General features: G+C 42.2%; 1 protein-coding gene across 3 annotated transcripts in view; it reads left to right on the top strand.

Annotated features, from left to right (window-relative positions):
• Positions 1–16,829: 16,829 nt before the first annotated feature.
• KDR (kinase insert domain receptor) overlaps positions 16,830–21,452 on the top strand; it is a 40,265-nt gene continuing 35,642 nt past the window's right edge. For 2 of the 3 annotated variants that reach the window (XM_054030733.1, XM_054030732.1), the window contains exons 1-3: positions 16,830–17,085; positions 20,360–20,450; positions 21,090–21,286. In XM_054030733.1, coding sequence (XP_053886708.1) covers positions 17,028–17,085; positions 20,360–20,450; positions 21,090–21,286 — 346 coding nt within the window. In that variant the 5' untranslated portion in view covers positions 16,830–17,027. Of the gene's footprint in view, positions 17,086–17,254; positions 17,297–20,359; positions 20,451–21,089; positions 21,287–21,452 lie in introns of those variants that run through there. The other variant, XM_054030734.1, reaches the window with a different exon arrangement.

The raw sequence follows: 21,452 nt of genomic DNA, 5'->3' as shown, positions 1-21,452 counted from the left end.
TATAGATAGGGCTTGATTCTTCTCTGAGTTACACCAATGTAAATCAGTCAGGGAAGGCAATGCAGAGTCTCCTGATTTACATCAGTGTAACGGAGAGTAGTATCAAGCTGACAGAGTAATTCTTCCAAAAGTGTTGCAATTCTTTACTGAGGTGAACTGGATTTTTAATAGGTTCTCACTTGTGATGGGTAAATCTCAAAAGGGTTGGCAGTTCTGAAGCATATCTGAACATATTAAAGACTCCTTAGTCGTGGAAATGTCTCCTAGGACTGGACTCTCTCAAGAGCGTTTCTGTGCTTTCTGCTCTGAACCAGGGTTGAAATAAGGTGTAGAGAGCTTTCATCATGAAGGCTAACAGTTCTAGTCCTACTCATTTCCTATTCTACAGCAGAAATCCAATAGGAATCAGTGGGAATAGTGCTTGGGTAAAGATTGCAGTATCAGGTCAGAAATTCCCAGTTCTGGTCTTGCCCAAAAGTAAGAGCCATAGTAAGTGGAGAAATATGGAATTATTTTTTAAAACGATCAACTTTTTTAAGCTTAAACATTTGGATTCATGTTTAGGTTTGATGCTTATGATATACAAATCAGTTGGTCCATGGCTAGTTATAACCATGCAAATCTGTACTCCAATTTGTACTATGTTGAGAAAGAGAGGTTGGGTCTGTTAGTTTGATCACAGGGCTGGGATCCTACAACTCCTTTATTCTAATCCTAGGTTTGACAACCTACTCCTCATTTAAACATTCTGGGTTCAATTGGCCTTGAAGTCATGCCCCATGTGCTGGGGACATGGAGGAACTGTACCACCTCATCGGGACATCCTGGAGATTATGTGCTTCAGAAAACACAGTGACTCCCGGGGTGTCTGTGCTGTCATCTGAGAGGATGCCCCCTGATTTACACAGCTCCATTGTCTATCCGTCAGTGAAGTGGCCTGAATAGGGAATATCCTCTGAAAAGCAGCAGCAGTCCCCATGTAAATTACAAATGGTCAGAATAATTAGCTAACAAACTGTAGTAGGATACAGTACTAAACCAAGTCTGGTTTTGGACATAATTTTAGGTCATACAGACAATGTGTACAAGAACCAAGTCCAAGCAGGTGAGAGGTGTGCGTCTGATAAGAGTCAGTTCTGCCAAATAGGAAAAACCCTCAGGTAACAGACATCCACGCAAGTGAGAGCTCAGGAAGTACTGCACTTACTGTTTAGATAACAGAATAGCAGCCACCAACTGAGGTTGGGCTGTAAATGAGAGAAAAGGTGATCATGAGCTCTAAGGAGATTGAAAGGAAAAACTTTTCTTTGATACAGAAATCCTCAGTACTTTGGGACAAATGCTTTCCCCTCTTAGCTCTGTGCTTGTTTCAGGCTGATTTGTTTCTCCACCTGGTTATAGAAACCAACAGCTTGACAGAAATTCTTGAAAGCTTTGCATGCAAACACACATTCGTGTTTGAATTGCTAGGCAGTTTCATCAAACCCAGTCCAAGCACAATGAGAAAGACAGACAAAGGTTGAGGTCTTCCAGCTGTCAGTCCCTAAAACAGTAAGAGAACCAGGGTGCAGCCCTCATCCTTGACCACAGCTACCACCATCCTCCTCAGCTGCAGCTGCTCTCTTCTGTTCTACCAGCATAACACGAGTGTCTTAAAGAAGCAACACAACTCAGCTGAAGTGTTACCAACTCTCATGATTTTGTCATGAGTCTCATGATAATTATTATTTTCCTTAGAGCCCCAGCTCCTGGAATCAAGTGGATATGTGATGACTGCAGCCTTCATTCTTAAAGAAAAAGTAAGTTTATAGCCCTTGTGGCTGTGGAGAAAACTTCAAAATGTGATCCCCTGGGCACCCTAAAGGGTCAAAGAGCAGAAGGCAAATAAAAAGAACACCAATCTGTTATTTTTATATAATCACATGATTTTAAGGCCAATTTCATGATTTTTGATGAGCCTGACTCATGATTTTTGAACATTTGGGGTTGGTAATACTGCATCTGCCTAGAAGCAGGAAATCTGTCTACATCCAACAGATCAGGCTGGGAATGCAGAGGTAAAGGAAAAACAAAGTTCTCTCTGCCATTTTTTTCCCTTAATGAAAACACACTAAAATGTTAATATTAATACCCCAAAACTTGTAAACAGCCAGGGAACAGTTCCCAACACCACTAGTGTGTGAGTAGTTCCAGTCACAATCAGTGGGTTTTCATATGTGTATAAGGGCCTCAGAGTTGGACTCAAGATCAGTAAACAGCAATGGATGAGCCAGTTATTCCAAAAGCTTCCTTTTTGCATCTGCAAATAAGAATAAACAGTTGTGCAAACTAGAGCGGATCTCCTTCCCAGATGTCTGAAGACAGGTGTGTTGTCCATTGTTAGGGTAGGTATCTTGCTGCCCACACAGTATACATAGAGGGCACCACCATCAATCCCCGTATCCTTCTCAGCAATATCTCCCTTAGAAGCACTGCAGCAGGAAATGAAATGAAAAACTGAAAATGCTAGTTGGAGAGCAGTGCTCAGACATCATTCCATAAGTACTATGATTATTACATTGCATTTTGCTATGCCACTGTTTCTAGCCTTCCCATTAGACATTGGGAGGTAGATTTTGCTTTTCAAGTAGCTTATTTCTAGTTATAACTATATTTAAAAAGAACAGTGAGTTGGATAGTGTAATGCAAGGTGTTTTAGACATGACAGTTCAGTTACTTCCACTGCTAGAAAAAAGGGGGAAGCACAACAATAATCTGGTTTTGTTCTTACATTACAAAGATGGTACAACATCAAGCATGCCTGTGCCATGTAACTATCATACAGGATAGTTTAATGAAAATAATGAATTCTGGACATATGGAAGGTACAGGATGTCATTGTGTTAACAGAGCTGGTGTGCAGGTGGCAACCCGCCCAGCAAAAGAGCCAAGGGTCAGGAAACATGTGGAGTTAAAGGGGCGGAAGAGAAAGTAGTGAGCCCAGACTCACTTTTCCTGATGACATGCAGAGCCAAGGGGAAGGCTAGAGGCTACAGAAAGTGACTTTTACTGACTGCATCCTCAGAGAGTGGTAAACCTCCCAGACTTATCTATATATTCCAAAGAAAGAATGTGGTGTTCATCTGGCTGTCTGGGACTGATTCAAGGAATCTGTGCTCAAACAGGTCCAAAATGGATTAAGGAAAGGAAATGGAATGCAAAGCCTTTTCATCAACATACTTGTTTTTAATCAGTAGTTGTCAGCTGCCAGTTAGAAACCCTAGACCTATATTTGCTCACTTGTTTCCTTTTATAACTGTATGTTATCATTGCATATCAGTAGGCATTTTATTCCCCACACATATTTTGACATCCATGCTTTGAGTTGCTTGAAATATTTTTGCACCGCTTCAGTCAAAATATTTTCACAGATTTACCTGAAAAAGAAGAATCTTATTAGCGCTTTAGAAAAGATGACTAGCAGGCAACAAAGCTGTAATTACAAGTTGTGTATAAAACAAACAGTAGCAATAATACAGAAGTAAGGCAAAAAGACAAGAAAGAAAAGACACACAGTATTAACATACATACAGTGAGGGCATAGCAATGGTTATAGTTACCTTTTGTAAAAGTAAAACAGAGAAGGAACACAGAATGTAGGTCATAGTGATATGATGGGTGACTCTGTCCTAGGAAGCAGTGACTCTGAAAAAGATCTGGAGATCATGGTGAATAATCAGCTGAACATTAACTCCCAGGGCAGTGCTTTGGCCAAAAGAGCTAATGCAATCCTTGGATGCATAAACAAGAGAACCTTGAGTAAGAGTAGAGAGGTTATTTTACCTTTGTATTTGACACTGGTGTGACCACTGCTGGAATACTGTGTCCAGTTCTGGTGTCTACAATTATAGAAGGATGTTTATAAGTTGGAGATGATTCAGAGAAGACCCACAAGAGTGATTAAAGGATTAGAAAACATGCCTTATAGTGACAGACTCAAAGATCTCAGTCTAGTTAGCTTAACAAAGAGAAGGTTAAGGGGTGACTTGATTACAGTCTATAAATACCAATATTTAATAATGGGCTCTTCAATCTAGCAGGGAAAGCTATAACATGATCCAATGTCTGGAAGTTGAAGCTAGAAAATTCAGACTGAAAATAAGGCATACATTTTTAAGGGTGAGAGTAATTAACCATTGAAATTTACCAAGGGTCATAGTGAATTCTCCATCACTGACAATTTTTAAATCAAGATCAGATGTTTTTTTTAAATATATTTTCTAGGAATTATTTTGGGGGAGTTCTATGGCCTGTTTTATAAAGGAGGTCAGACTAGACGATCATAATGGTCCTTTCTGGCCTTGGAAGCTATGAATCTATGAAGAGAGCAATTCTTACTTCCTAAGTGAAGAAGTCCATCTACCCATCAGTCCATTTGTCTGTCCTTCTATTCATTGTTTGTAGAATGCCAATCACCATAGTATCTAGGCTCTGCATGAGCAGATATTATGAATCCTAGAACTGAAGCACAGAACAGGGCTTTGGAATGGAACCCGGAGCTGAAGCACGGAGCAGCTCTGGAGCAGTGGAGCTGCAGGTTTTTGCCTGGAGCTGGAGCGGAGCCAGAGCACAGCTCCAAAGCCCTGGCACAGAATCAGAAGGGTAGCCATGTTAGTCTGGATCTGTAAAAAGTAACAAAGAGTCCTGTGGCACCTTATAGACTAATAGACATATTGGAGCATAAGCTTTCGTGGGTGAATACGAAAGCTTATGCTCCAATACGTCTGTTAGGGTACATCTACACTACAGCGGGGAGTCGATTTAAGATACGCAAATTCAGCTACGTGAATAGCGTAGCTGAATTCGACGTATTGCAGCCGACTTACCCTGTTGTGAGGACGGCGGCAAAATCGACTTCTGCCGCTTTTTGTCGGCGGCGCTTACTACCACCTCCGCTGGTAGAGTTAGAGCGCCGATTCGGGGATCAATTGTCGCGTCCCAACGGGACGCGATAAATCGATCCCCGAGAGGTCGATTTCTACCCGCCGATTCAGGCGGGTAGTATAGACCAGACCTTAGTCTATAAGGTGCCACAGGACTCTGTCGCTGGCACAGAATATTACTTTTTTAAACCATACTTTTTGCAGTTATATTTTCTGGATAAAAAATATGTTGTGGTCATCAACAGACATAATACTTAGCAAGTGCGGTGTCTTGTTACTACGCTTTGACTCCTCTCCCCTCAAAATCAGTCTTCCTGCAATACCGTATGGCTTGTTCATAGATTCATAGATTCTAGGACTGGAAGGGACCTCAAGAGGTCATCGAGTCCAGTCCCCTGCCCGCATGGCAGGACCAAATACCGTCTAGACCATCCCTGATAGACATTTATCTAACCTACTGTTAAATATCTCCGGAGATGGAGATTTCACAACCTCCCTAGGCAGGTACAATGTTGGCAGGTACAATGTTGGCAGGTACAATGACCATGGACTCAGTGTCTTCTTTCCTTGAACAGTTCAGGTGTCTTTTTGGCCCATAAGAGTTAACAGATTTCAAAGTGTAAGGAGGCCTGTGATGCCAGTGCCTCAGGGCTGGCATAATACTTCCTGCAATAAAGATGTGAACTTTAGGTTTATGCAGAATATCCAGTGAAAGCTTTTCCTCCATTATTTTGGGAACAAATGGAGGAAATCAGAAAGGATGGCAAACCTGGAGGGTGTACAGCACACATTCCATTTACTCTGTTTGGTGAGCAGAGAGAGTGTTGAAGTATATAAGAATCCTACAATCTGAAAGCAAGATGCTTCTTCACACATCTTGGCTTCCATTGTTTACTTTTATGTGGCTATGGCTGTAGGAGGGTTTCTTTTCTACCCATTTAAGCCCACTTGTTTGGTGTTCCCATCCATTTTTGCACCTATATAGTTAACACACTACATGTTTCCATATTCAGTATGCCTTGGTCTTCCCTTCAGATATGGATATGAAATCATTATTTCACCTGTCCCCCCCTCCACAAGCTATTTTGCAAATGTGAACTGAAAATAGCATCACTGAAGCACAATTACTGCAGAAAAACAGTACTCCAATGGTTAATCTGGCAATACTTGATCAGGTAGCCTCCTGGAGATCAGTTTTCCCAGTCTGTTGGATTTTGCACCCAGAATGCCCGGGGTCTTCAGAGTCTGGAAAATTTGAAATACATGATGGAATTGAAAGGTGGCAGCAGGTGCATTCCTAGGCTGCTCTGCAGTGGATTTCCAGGAAACCCTTTGGCCCTCTCTCCTGTGACAGGGGAGTTGCTTCCTTGGCCTGCTGGGTTCCTAGTCAGTCTCTACTGACTCTGGGTAGGAAGGACCGTCCATTCTTCTGACTGGTCTCTCCCAACCCAACAGGGAGGGGTCATCTTATCTATTCTCCCACTGAAACCATGGGGAGGCTGATGCGTTTCTTGCAAACACTGCACCAGGCTACTGTGAAGTGGACGCTTTTTGACATGTGTATCTGTAATATCAATAGCATAGTTCATAGTGGGCACGTTTCCCGGGAGTTTTGGTGTGGTACAGGAAATATTCCTGTGCCTCCAAAAACTATGCATTTGTGTGCATGGGGGGTGGGGGAAGAGGAGGGGAGGCGGTGCGGAGAGGAGAGGAAATGGTCTTTCAAAAAACTATTTTAACACAATGTTAAGATTGCATGGTTATCATTTTGGAGGACCCTAGGATTCCAGTGAAGACTGTTAGCCCATCAAATATACAGATTATTCAATTTCTTGGTGATGTGTATATCAGAAGGCAGGATCAAGCCACTAGTAAATATACCATCCCCTCCAATTCTCCCTCCCATTTTTTTTTACAGAGTTTCTAGTCAAAAGATTATCACTGGTGTTCCAAATGTAATTCCCCGGATGGATCCCCATGCTGTCTGTGGCTTATGTTATACAGGAGATCAGACTGGATGATTTAATGGGCCCTTCTGGTCTTAAAAATTTATGAATCTATGAATCTCTTGTACTGCTTGCTCTTAGACCTACATCCCTCTCCAATAAACAAAGTGGAACATATTTTTAACCTTTGAATGGACTCACAAGCTACACAAACCCAGTGGGGAATTCAGTAACTGTACTGTCACTTCCTTTCCTGCTGAATCTGCAACCCTGGCAGTACCACTATCTTGTGTCAGTTACTGAGTGTCCAGAGGAGATAATTCAACTCTGGCAAAAGCAGGAAGCAGTGACGGGGTAATATGTTATTAGCAATGATGTTCCTGCTTGGCTAGGGGATGGAGAATGGTCACCTGTATAAAAAGGTTGTTATAAATTGATTGACTAATTGACTTACAAAAGAAAAAATGTGTGGAAAACTCAGTATTTCTTTCTAGTTTGGCTTCTGATTGCAAGAGTTCAGTGAGTCCACTTTAATGGACTGAAAAATGACTCCACACACCACAGTAAATCAAGGACTGTCTCTTCAATCTGATAAGCTAATTAGTTAATCCATCCTTCCTGAAATCCAGCTCTGTTCTTTTCCAAACCTCATCCATTTACCACCCTGAATGGGGTTTGGACAGAAGCAGAACCTGTCTCTAGTGGGACAATCCTTTCTTTAGGAAGAAAAAGTGGTCACCACCTGGTTAAGTGAGGGGTGAAGGAAGAGGAAAGAAATTAACAAGCAAATAAACCATTATTTAAGATAAACTTGTACATTTATTAAGAAAAAGGCTTCTTGTTTTTCAGTAAAGGCTTTCATTAGCCAGCAGGAGTTGACTTCTTGCTCGGCAGATTAATAGCCATAAATCACGCATTTAGGAAATTTTTAACTCCTTGAAATGTATTGCTTCTCAGTGGATTTGAGGTTTGAAAGTTAAAAGAGGTCCATCATACTTACAGTGCTAGCAGTGTAAATGGCTTTGGAGTACACTACACTTGTAGCAAGCCTTCAGCTCCCAACCAAGATACATACATTTGCAATAACTGCCAAAGATCATGCAAATCTCGGATTGGACTATTCAGTCACATGAGACATTGCAAACCACCTACATCATAGGCTGCAATTCCCACCGTCTCTCGCAGATGAAAGGATGCCAACAATATTCACCATTGGGATGACCTGTGACATTCAGTCAGATCAGGTCTAGTATCCAAGAAAATTCAGGGGGTTCAGTCTTTAAGAGAATGATTGGTATTACTGGACCTTAAAGTTACCCAACTTCTTCTTGCTCTACACATTTCAGGGTCATGTTATATAACCCTGGTGATTGAGGAAGACTGGACAGGAGTTCTATCAGGGTCTCCTACCACCACTGATTACTTGGCTGTAGAAATCATTGTAAAGAAAATTGTTTGAACATTTCCCAAAGAGTTATATAAATAGAATATTTTCCCCTAGTGGCAAAGGTCGACTGAAAAGAATACAAGTGCTACTCACAACAAATCAACAGGCTGAGATATTTGCTGACAGAACAGAGTTGTGCTGTTTGCAAATGACATTTTATATCATTTTGAAGTGTAGTACTAACAGGACTCTTAACACATTTCAAGTCTCTGAAGGCCTTAGGCCTATGGGCTGTAGGCAGTCACATGGCATCCTACTATGCTAGGGGCACCATACATATATATAGGACCCAGAAGCCACAGTGCTATCCCAGATTCCTCATCCACCTTGCTGTCTGACTCCAGTTCCGGTGAGCCGCAACAGAGACTGAATTGCCTTCCCTTTGTTTACTGCCCTGAAAGTTGTGCTTCAGCTCCCTCTTGACTTCCTGTTCCAAACAGGAAGGAGATGACCGGAGGTCACAGCATCATCAAGTAGAACTAGATAAACAAATGAGGGCTTTTTTTTGTTGTTGTTGCCACAGCCTGAAAGGGATTGCAGACACATACTGCAGGATCTGGCTGGACGAAGGGCCTGTTGTTAAAACTGCAGTGGTGGATGGGGGAAGAATGGGACGGGAGCAACAGTCCAGGAGGGAAGGACACTGGTTGGAGCTCTGCATGTGTTGCTTGGCACAGGGCCTTGAAAAACCTAAGGCTAAATGTACTACCAAGGCTCATAGCCTCTAGGCAAGTGTTTAGGACATGAAGGGAATGGGCTTAACAGCTCAAGACCAGAAGCCAAACTTTTCAAATTTGGTTGCCTAACGTTAGAAGCGCCTAAATCCATACTTGTCAACTAAATGAAAGTGACCTGATTGGCAGAGGTGTTGAGCACTCACACATCCCAGTCAAGTCAATGGGAATTTTTGATGCTTAGTACCTCTGAAAATCAGACCAGTTTTAATTAGGTCAAATGTGCATTTAGGTGCCTAACCTTTGGCACCCTAATTTGAAAATAAATAGGCCCAGATCCTCAAAGGTGAAATCAATGGGCGTTAGGTGTCTAAATACCTCTGAGGATCTGGGCCCCAGTGCTTTAGCCATACTTGTGTTCATGCGCAGTCTGTGTTTGTGCTACAGTGTTTTAACCTTACATTCCCTGCTGAGCAAGGTGCTGCTGGATTGAAGTGGCCATTTGGGAAGATATACACAGAGACCATTTATAAAGCTCCTGGGCTAAAGCAGCAAAGACTATGAACCTCAGCGCCAGCCCGTATCTCCCCCAGGATGTTGTTTGGAATAATTAAGGAAACAAAAGTCTGCCTGTCTGCCCTGCTGCTGCTAGTTGTCCTGGCTAGGCTCCTAAAGCCAGGGTCCTGGCTGCCTGGGAGGTGCTGATGGCAGCTCTGGGGAGAGGAGTCGTGACTGAGTCAGAGAGGAGAGGGAAGGGGGAGAGACTGGAAGCTGCCGGCCTCTTGCCCAATCCCTTTCCAAGAGGCTTCGCTGTTTTTTGGGTCTTGTATTTAATGAGCTTTTGTCCACCAAAGTAGCAGATGTATAAACAAAAGTGTGTTGGCCCCCTGTTTAGCTAAGGGGAGATGTTCAGCCTCCCTCCCCTCACTTTACACAGATCTTGCCCATTGATTGATTTCAGAAAACAGGATTTTCCTAGTTCAGAGGCTGAGGGAGAGAAAAGTAGTTTTATTAGATAAACTACTGCAGGGAAACAGGATGATTCTTCTGGGAATAAAAACAAAACAGACGTAATATGTTGGGAGCCTCTGGTGCTTCCTGTCAAGGTGTGGACAATGAGTTTAAAGCTCAGATCTCACCTGTGCCATTCTCTAAAGGGCATTCTAGCTCCTCTGCTCAAGGGAAGGCGAATCAGGAATCAGGCGATCTGCATCTATAGGATCCCTCAGTTATGAGCTCTCACATGAAGGGCCAGATCCTCTGCTGTGTCCAAGATCCATTCAGTGTAGCAGTGGGGAGGGCACTCAGGGAGCCAGTTATAGCCCCAGATTCTCTGGCAGTTTTGCCTGAGACAAAGCCATGGCAGGCTGCTCTGGACTATGCCAAGTGTTGAGTCCCCAAGGAACTGTCCACCAGTTATGCAGGGAGAGGGTTTTAGGAGTTGTCTATGCTGGCTCTATGATCGCTAGGACTCTTCTCATATTGAAATAATATTCTCCAACTGGGGGAAATCCCACTCCCTTTGCATCACTTGAGTGGCTTCATTAGGGGTTAGAGCAATATGCACAGTATAATTTTATGCAAGTGAATCCAAAATGTGTCCTGGCCATATAAACCAAATCTATGCAAATTTAGATTTGGAATTTGATTCTGTATGTTGTTTTAATTTCATTTTAATTCCCCCCTTCCTTCTCTTCCCCATATGTCAGGCTGCTGTCAGATCTCAGTTCTGCCTTTACAACATCTCTAAAATTATTCTTTTCATCTCCATTCTTCCTGCTGAGACCATATCCAGGCCTTGGTCATCCTTGGCCATGACTACTGCAACTTCCGCCTCATTTCTCATAAGAACATAAGAATGGCCCTACTGGGTCAGACCAAAGGCCCAGCTAGCCTAGTGTCCTGTCTTCTGACAGTGGCCGGTGCCAGATGCTTCAGAGGGAATGAACAGGGAAATTTATTGAGTGATCCCTCCCTGTCATCTAGTCCCAGCTTCTGTCAGTCAGAGGTTTAAGGACACCCAGAGCATGGGGTTGCATCCCTGACCATGTTGGCTAAGCCGTTGAGGGACCTATCCTCCATGAATTTATAATTCATTTTTGAACCCCGTTATACTTTTGGCCTTCAGAACATCCCCTGGCAACGAGTTCCACAGGTTGACTGTGGTATGTGAAGAAGTATTTCCTTACATTTGTATTAAACTTACTGCCTATTAATTTCATTAAGTAATCCCCTAGTCCTTGTGTTATGTGAAGGGGTAGATAATACTGCCTTAATTTGCTCCCTTCCAGAACATCCAAAAAGCTGTGGCAAAAGTCACCTTTCTCTCCTGCTATTCAGCCCACATCACTACCCTGCTTGGATCCCTTCACTTGCATCTGAAGAAGTGGGTTTTTTACCCACGAAAGTTTATGCCCAAATAAATCTGTTACTTTTTAAGGTGCCACCAGACTCCCCGCTGTTTTTGTGGATACAGACTAACACAGGTACCCCCTGATACTTCACTGACTTCTACATTCTTATCATTGGCTTCTTGTTATTATTTGTTTCTGCTGACGGCCACAGTGTGCTAAACACTGTACAGACATAAAGGAAGTCACAGTTGCTGCCCCCACTACAAAGATTTTGCAATCTAAAAAGAGAACCAGACAGACAAAGGCTAAGGGAAAGGGGAACGACACACAAGCAAAGTGCCCAAGGTGATGATTGGCCGTGTCTTGGGTTGCTTGGCTTTGTTTTACAAACATATACTCTGTCTCCAGTTGCCTCTCAACCTTGTCCAGCAAGAAGGAGCTTGCCAGAAGGTGGAGACCGGAATCATATGTAGAACCATGTGTGGAATAGGCTGTGGCTGCCAGACATTACAGGTCTATGTGGGACTTGTGGGGGAGCAGCAGTGGCTGGGCAGGGAGTCAGTGCAGAGGGGCCCAATGAGCGACACTAACTGAACCTGGCCTGGAAACCCACAAAATCCTATTTGCTTTGAAACTGGACTGGAGAGAGCACCCCAGGGGCTAGGTCTGAAGAGCCCTGACTCTTGACTGAACTGCCTCCAGGGCCTAAACACTTAACATTATTGCTCACTTAGAATTGTAACTTTTTAAGCCTAGGCTCTGTGCCTACGATATTTGCAAGCTTACCCTTTCCTTCCAGCCCAAGTAAAATACCCTTTCCCTTAGCCGTGTGTCTGCGTGGTTTTTGGGACCCACCAGGGCTAGTGCTTACAAGGCCTTGCTCCTGAAACCCCTACAGTGCTTGCCTCTGAGTCGTGGTACACCTGGCATGCTACTGGCACTCTAGAGCTTTGGTGTATTTGGGCACAAAGCAGCAGCAATAATTTAACAGTGATAGCCCACCAAATAAAGACATGTTAAACTAAAGAAAAGTTTAAAATAAGAAAAGCTAGCTAGCAGGAAATATCTGAACCAGCAAAATTGATACAATCTGCTCTGTGTGAAAAAATTACATGTCTTACATTATTTTGAGTTGTCACTACACACACACTCATAAGAACATAAGAGCGGCCATACTGGACCAGACCAATAGTCCATCTAGTCCAGTATCCTGTCTTCCAATGCCAGGTGCTCCAGAGGGAATGAACAGAACAGGTAATCATCAAGTGATCCATCCCCTGTCGCCCACTCCCAGCTCCTGGCAAACAGAAGCTTGGGCCACTTCACAACATGAATTTACATCCCTTCCCTTCCTGGCTAATAGCTATTGAGGGACCTATTTTCTATGAACTTATCTAGTTCTTTTTTGAACCCTGTTATAGTCTTGGCCTTCACAACATGCTCTGCCAAGGAGTTCCACAGGTTGACTGTGCGTTGTGTGAAGAAATACTTCCTTTTGTTTGTTTTAAACCTTCTGCCTATTTCATGACCCCTAGTTCTTGTGTTATGAGAAGGAGTAAATAACACTTATTCACTTTCTCCACACCCATCATGATTTTATAGACCTCGATCATATCCCCCCTTAGTCGACTCTAATAAAACTGGGACTTTTCAGCTTGGAAAAATCTCTCCTCATATGGAAGCTATTTCATACCCCTAATAATTTTTGTTGCCTTTTCTGTACCTTTTCACCAAACCAATGCCTGTGGTCCATTGGGTAAAAAACAATACAAGAAAAATGACAGTCTTACTAAGGGCCGAATCCTGCAAACATTTATACATATAAATAGCCCTATCGAATGGGACTACTCACATGAGTTACTCATGTACAGAAGTATTTGCACAATTGGGGCCTTGTATTCTAAACTCCATGGTAGGGAGTTTTTCTTATTTACTTTTTAGTGCTATGAACATCCTTGGCACTGTAGCAATAATAATAAATAATACGATGATTTGTCAATTCCTATTGAATAATTCTGTTTAACAAGTTATATCAACATCATTGATTGTTGCTCAATTGCCTGAGTAAGGACTGCAAGGTTGGGCCTCTGTTAAATACATTTGGGGTAGACCAGAGGATTATTCCTCTAGCCTTTTACCTTGAGAAACCAAAAGCCAAACCATTACTTACAGTGAGAATTCAATGGGTCTATTTAAGGAGTAAGATACTAGTCTATGTAAGGATGGCAGGATCTGGCCCATGGTCTAGAGCGACTTTGTTAGTCTCCTCCCTGTCCCCATTTGTGCACTTTACAAAAGCACTGCACAATCTGCAGTCTTTGCTTAAGAGATGCCAGTACTGGAATAATGAATGTATTGTAGGGCAGAGTTGAGATGCTTGGGCATGGCAGTGTAGGGCAGCTTGCAAGAATGCTTTCTCAGACACGCCTAGGCCGAAACAGTGGTAATTTGGTCCCTACCATTCTCAGGCACCAAAATCATTCAAAAAACAAACAAACAAACAAACCTAAACCCACAACCTTGACATAATACCAAGTATTATGATTCAAAAATCATATTCTGTATAGACTGACAGTCACAAACAATTATAACTGCACATCATCTCATTGAATTAAATAATTCAGTGTAGCGCTATATTTTGTACAAACAATATTTTAGGAAGCTTGTTCTAATGTATTTGCTTGCATATAGGAGCAATAAAGTGAGTTACAAGTGATTACAATAAAATACAATTATTGGACCTTGTAATATTTTCATGCTAGTGATTCTCATTTTCTCCCTTTATTTTGACTTGCTTTGTTAACTGGCTAATCTGTTTTTAGGGCAAACACTTTTTATGGATTATCATCTCCCATAATCTTAGCCAATCTTATTTTAGATGTCACTTCAGTAACAGAAACAAGAAAAAAGAATGAGGAGTACTTGTGGTACCTTAGAGACTAACAAATTTATTTGAGCATAAGCTTTCATGGGCTAAAACTCACTTCATCGGATGCATGCAGTGGAAAATACAGTAGGAAGATATATATACACAGAGGACATGAAAAAATGGGTGTTGCCATATTAACTATAACGAGGGTAATCAGTTAAGGTAGGCTATTATCAACAGGAGAAAAAAAACCTTTGTTGTGATAATCAGGATGGCCCATTTCCAACAGTTGACAAGAAGGTGTGAGTAACAGTAGGGGGAAAAATTAGCATGGGAAAATAGGTTTTACTTTGTGTAATGACCCAGCCACTCCCAGTCTTTATTCAAGCCTAATTTAATAGTGTCAAGTTTGCAAATTAATTCCAATTCTGCAGTTTCTCGTTGGAGTCTGTTTTTGAAGTTTTTTTGTTGGAGTATTGCGACTTTGAGGTCTGTAATCGAGTGACACAAGTACTCCTCGTTCTTTTTGCTGATACAGACTAACACAGCTACCACTCTGAAACCAGAAACAAGAAAGAAAATGCAATGTTTACTTACAGCATTGGTTAGTTCTAATAAAATTAATTTTCACTTTCAGAATTGTCATTTGGAAGAAGTTCACTTAGCAATATGCCATGGCTGATCTATTTACAGTTTCCTTGAGAATTTAAATGGAATTGAAAGCCAATGAGACATGTGCTCCTAAGTCACTTAAGCACTTAAGAATCACCCCTGTATCATTGCTCTATTATTTATGCAGAACATATTATTTCTGATAAATATGAACTTCTGCGTGTGACTTGTATCAGAATTCAAATCTTTAAAGGCTAGATTGCACCAGAAGGGGCAGCTTTGAGCAAGGGGTGGTGTGTGAGTTGCAGCATCCCAGGTGTAGACATGGGAGTCATTGTGCTTTTAGAGACAACTCTCAGGCACAATTTTTTGCTTCTGTTTGCTCCAGGAAGAGATTGGTAGGAATTGTCACTGGTCTGTAGCAAATTATGTCCCGCACTCCTTATGCGGGTTCAGCTGTGCAGCTCAGCAGAAGTCATGGCTGTTCCCTTCCCCATCCGTCTTCTCTGACTGAGAATGTGCCTTTTTACTCCTGTTTGCCGGGCCTCAATGTCCATGTTAGCCCAGGCAGGAGTTAAGGGTTGTTTTTTTTTGTTGTCTTCTGTGTAGGTGTGCAGTACAAGTCACAATCTAGCTCCAAGTCACCACAGTTGAGTCTTCATTAGATAGACATCTGTGGTTCCCTCGAGGTATTCATCACTAATATATAAATATACACCTCATTTGACAACCAACCTCAGCAGTGGCCTGATATTTAGCAGTCACACCCAGAGATCTCACAATCACTTAGAAGTGCCTCTAACCCCACCTATGGGATAATGAAGATGTCTTAAAAAAAGGTTGCAGATTTCCTGGCCTAACAACAACAGTACATTTTGTTCGAGTGTTGCTCACTTCACTCTTTTTGATTTATGTGTTTCTTCTTTTACTTGTAATGTGTTTCATTGGATCTGTGTGGAGAAATCAATATAGAAATTTAGCTGCTCTCACTCTGTCTTTCAGTGAGCTGCAGGGGAGCAATCTCAATGGAAATTGTATTGATCTCCAAAAACAGTAAAATACAGTAAAACAGCTAGAATTACTGGCTCATTCACTAATTAATTTGCTCTGAGTATCACATGCAGATTTGTTGGTAAGTAGACTAATGCAAAAGGTATATGGCTAAAAATTTTCATAAACATGCATTTGTTTCCCCAAAAGAGGACCTTTCGTAAAAGAATTGCCAACATTTACTTTAATGCAAGTGTATCAATAATCTTTAAAAAATGCTTTTGCTATCACACCCATTTTATATTTTATTTATGCAGAAAAACATATTTTAACAGGTTGGAGATGCTTTTCACCACCTGAATATCACTATATCCATAGTCAGGAGTGGACCAAAAACCTGCAAGGCTTATTAAAGATAACCATCCCATTAGTGTCAATGGTATTGCTGTCTGAGTGAAAAGAACTTGATTTGGTCATTAGTGAGAATGGGGAATAGTTTAATCTGGCTGGAAATATCACAATCCTGGTACAATTAATTAAAACATCAGGGATTTACTAGACACACTGAGGAAATACTGAAATTATACCAGATCCAAGAACATATATACTTCCATATACAGTCAGTAGTGAATAGCGGGACACCTGAACCATAAAAATACACATATATCTAACTATATATAGGGGCCACCAGCTAAATGTGCTGGAGCTCCTTTTTGAAGTTTTTGATTTAAAGAATCTGCAGGATCAGCCAAGTGCTTTAAGAGACCAATGCACCACTCCCAGTTTGAAGACAGAGGAGGTGACAGTCAGAGGTGAGGTCACCCATTTAGCGAAGGGCAGGACAGGGGTGCTGCCTTGGGCTTGTCACCAGCAGAATGGACTACATGGGACTGAGCGGACAAGTGCCCCCCAGGTCCCCTGTGGGGGCGGAGCCAGGGGAAGGGAGGGGCGGGTCCGCAGGAATCTGACTCCTCCCCCTGCACAAAGTAGAGGCGCTGCGGGCGGCAGGCTGCGATGCTTGGCAAAGCCCCCAGGTCGCACGGAGCGATCTTTGCCGTACCCCGGGCGCAGCAGAGCTCGCCCCAGTAGCAGCCCTGCCTGCGGGGCCAGGATTACCGCACGCCCGCCGCTTGGCGGAGAAGGCACCCGCTTGCAGCCCGGGCAGCAGCCGGAGCCCGTGTCCGGGCGTGGGGACCCCCGTCCCAGAGCTGCGATGGAGCGCAGGGTGGTGCTGGCGCTGGTGCTGTGGCTGGGGAGCCGGCCGGCTCCAGGTAAGGGGCGCTGGGCTGGAGCAGCCCGTGCGCGCGGGGAGCTCGCGTAGCGGCTCGGGGCACCTCCCCCTGGGGCGAGGGGCCAGTGGAGCGCAGATGTTGGGACACGAGGCCGAGCAGCCGCGCCTGGAAATACCTGAGCCTCGGGGCAGCTACTCTGATGGGTGCAGGGCGAGGGCCATCCCCGGAGCGCCCCGGGATACGATGGGAGGTTTGTTCCTGCCCCCAAAGCGAGCAGGCTCGGAGGAGCCATACTCCGGACATAGGGGCGGGGGCAAGGGAGAATAAACCCACGGCGAAATCCTGCCCCGATTGAAGTCAATGGGAGTTTTGCTCTTGACTTCAGTAAGGCAAGGATTTCACCCTGGGTCCATGGATTGTGTTTGCTGGTGACCTGGGGACGATCCTCAGCTGGGGTGAATTGTGATAGGGAAGTCAAGGAAGCTATCACCATTTACAGCTCCAGTTGAGGATCTACCCCAGAGCTATTTTTGTTGTTAAAGGTGTTAGCCTTGGCCATGTCCTCCTCCTTCCCTTGAGGTCTCCAGAGGAAGGCTGTTCCTTATCACAGTTCAGGTGCTGCAAAGGGCAGGACATCCTGACTGGTCACTCCTCGCACGAGAGAGTAGGCAGGTGCACAGGCTATGGCTTTACAAGGAGAATTTGGAGAGACCACGAAGTCTGATTAACATGTCGGGCGTTGGAGCCATAATTTCACCCCTGAATCTTTTCTAGAAAACACAGGAAGCGAGGGACAGTTCTGCCAAACTTTCCCATGCCCAAAGCAAATCTTAATGAAAGGAAAGAAACAAGAGAGGAAAAAAGGAGTTTTCTTCTATCTGCGGAGAGTTAATAATATGCTGTGCGAGACACAAGGCAACCAACCACTGCCTTTACAGCCTCAACAAGACTAATTCCAGTTGCTGGAAACATCCCCTGTTCATTATACCACTAGATGGGGAATAAGTGGTTCAAAATCGTTTAAAGTCAGCATGATATATTAGTTCTATTCTCTGTCCTATCAGTGGAGGTTTCAGAAACTGAGAATAAGCCAAGTGAAAACAATCATACTGAGGTTAATATCTTAGCAGAAATTGCATCTTAAATATATAGGGATGACTTTTTACATTAATTAAAATAATGCCTGTGTTTGGAGCAAAAATAAACATTTTGACTATTATAATATGGATATTAATTTAATGTCAGTCACTTGGATGTTTATCTAATAAATAATGCTATTTTATTGATCCTAGTGTTAGTTCATCATGGTTTTAAAATGCATACGTAAGTTATCAATGCATTTTCTTTTGGAATAGTCTCTTTAGAAAGATGCATAGGAGCAATTGTATTTAACAGCATAATGTTACACCTTGAAGAAAATAATCTAGACAGAGGTTGGTCACAGTTTGATTGAGACTGAACATCCTTGACTAAATAGAGCTTATTTTTAGCTTAGTTTTTAGGTCTAACTAAGCAACACTTAATGAGGAAAAAAAAATCTCAAATTTAGTACAGACCATATTCTTCTCTTATTTATCTGTACACTAGTCTCGTTGAAGGCAAGAGAGCTATAGGCATGCAGATGGGAGCAGGATTTGGTCCAGGAAGATTTAATCCTGTTTACTTGATAGTTAGATTAGATAAATCATGATTTGCAATGCCTATGATAGGGAGTAAGATGCATATCTTGATTTTGATTTGATTTTCCATCCTAATTAAAGTTTTTACATTAGTGGTGGCTTTCTAGAGTAAAGTGCAACAGAAATCAATTATTTGAAACCTACTGTTAATAAAGAATCTCCTTATGAAGGGTTTGATAAAAAATATAATGAAATCCTGAAAAAATATTGAAGCCCCTAGCTCTAGGATGACTTTACTGACATTGATACCAACTCTATTACCATTCATCAGATCTGTCTCTCAATATAACTCACTTGGGTCCTTCCCATACCTGGCATCTTGCTGCTTTATAATCATGGACTTGAATGGTATCAGAAGCATTGAAATGAGGAAAGAAGGGAAATGAGAAAAGAAGGCTGTAGAGGAAATTCCTGTTCATAATGAAGAAATAATTCTTGCATTTTAAAACATGTTCCTCTTGTTAGATGGGCTTGTCTGCTAGGTATAGAAACATTTGTTTAATTTTAGTACTGAGAGATTGCACTATCCATAGCTGTTGTGATGGCTGGCAAACGTAACAGGCCTAATTCTTTACTACATTACACCAATGTAACTTCACTAAAGATATTGCACTTACACTGGCATAAAACTGGTGTAACACAATGGAGAATCAGACTCAGTATCACATCCTCAGACTTTACAATTACTGTATTAACTACATTTAGTTATGAAGACTAGTCTGTTTCTTCCAGACAGTTAAAAGATTAATGAACTGTGTCCCAGTATGCTAGTACCATCGCTGTTCATTTTCTTGTGTAAGTTCACTCACTGACTCCTTGTACATCCGTATTTGCATCAATTCTTCTGTTGTACAAGAGCTCCGCGTTGTCTGGCCAAGGTAATGTTTCAGAACTTACTCAGATCTCTGTACTCATCTTTTACTGACACAGACTCCCAAAGGGAGTGAGTATAGTAATAAATGCCGAAAACATCTCTTTGTGTTCTTTGAAAGATTGCGCAGACTGCCTTACTGAACAGTTACGTCAGAACAAATATTAGAAATGATCTTGCAAGATTTAACTGATATGAGTATTCTCACTGAATGCAATGGAACCAATCACCCAAGTAAAGTTTGATAGGAACAGGTTTTCTTAGGGTTTCAGGCAACAAAGGAAACACATTAGAAAATATGATAAAGGAAAACAAGACTGGGTCAGATGACCTTGAGTTTATGATGCACTATGTAAAATAACTCTTAGCAGAATTTGTTAATCAGCAGCCTTGGCAAATTTATTATTCAATTTATTATAAGACCTTTCCCAAGGGAGTGAGATCATCAGATGAAGGTTCACTTTATTTCAATGTCCCATATCCTCTTGTTAGACCTTGAAGTTGGTAATGCAAAACAACAGGAACTCCACCCGAGCTTTATGAATTGCAGAGCTATTCTGCTAGCTCATGACCATCTGCCCATTCTTCCTGTTATGACAGAGCTCTTGAACTTCTACTGGGATGTGTGGAAAGCAGTAGAACAGTTTAACACATTAAGCAAATAGGTCAACTTAAAACATGCTACATATACATTCATACAGTGCTTTTCTAATTGAATCTGATATGTTTTTGGCCCATTAATTTGTTGATTTTATTTTTGCAGGCTTGTTCATTTCTCCGGATCAACCAAGTCTTAGCATCCAAAAAGATATCCTTACAATAACTGCAAATGATACTCTAAATATTACTTGCAGGTAAGGGCAACTTTGGCCTGCGTTATGATGATAAGAATGATTTATTAATTTAATTTTGATATAGAGGTGGACCCTTCCTTCTACTCCCTCTTTCCTTGTCCCACCCATCCCCTTCTCCACTGCAGGCCTTGGGCTGAGTATTAGAGGGTTACATCATGAGGGGATTAAAAAACAAAACAAAAGCTATTGGCTAATCAGGGGATGTTCTCAAGAGTGTAGTGTGTCAGGTGTGTTAAGGTAGTCCCTGGGTAGCCCTAGCCACTCCCCTGTGTGGGAAAGATGGGGTGCAAGCAGCAGGGATTGGGGAGAGTACTCTGGAACATAGTGGAGTTTGCTAGGGGTTAAGCAGAGCCCTTGTCACCTTGATTACCCCCTTTTTTTGAGTCTTTGTATGGTTTAGATTCATCACCTCTTAATATTCAAATGAAGAAACTTTCTTGTAGCTGTGTGGAATTGAGCATCTCACACTCATTTATCGGATTTAGCATGTTTCTTAATGTTAAATAATTAAGTTTGTCTAATAGCTATTTGTCCTGAAGTTAAAATGGACCATTCAAGAATGAGTAGGACTGAGTTTTCCTGGCATGATGATAGCAAGCCCCATTTGCCCTAATACAGCTCCCTCCTTTGTTTTGCTAGTGGTCAAAGAGCTTTGGAGTGGCTGTTGCCTAACAATCAGAGCAGTTCTGAGAAACATGTTGCAGTGACGGACTGCAGGGACGGCCCCTATTGTAAGATGCTCACTCTTACAAAAGTAATAGGGAATGACACTGGGGACTACAAGTGCTTTTACAGAGACACCCAGGCAACTACAAGTATTTATGTCTATGTTCAAGGTAGGTGTTTACAAGATTCTTACGCGATTCCTACCTATCAATAAGATTAAAAAGAAACAATGGTGTAACAGGCATTTCAAAAAGCTTTGTTCTGAAGTAATGTTCATTGGATTACCCACAGAAAAACCTATTTGGCAAAGCATATGCCTCAAGATCAACAGTTGTA

The sequence above is a fragment of the Malaclemys terrapin genome, chromosome 5, assembly GCF_027887155.1.
Source record: "Malaclemys terrapin pileata isolate rMalTer1 chromosome 5, rMalTer1.hap1, whole genome shotgun sequence".
NCBI lineage: Eukaryota > Metazoa > Chordata > Testudines > Emydidae > Malaclemys > Malaclemys terrapin.
The sequence above is the reverse complement of the archived record's forward strand: the minus strand, read 5'-3'. Positions and strand labels throughout refer to the sequence as shown.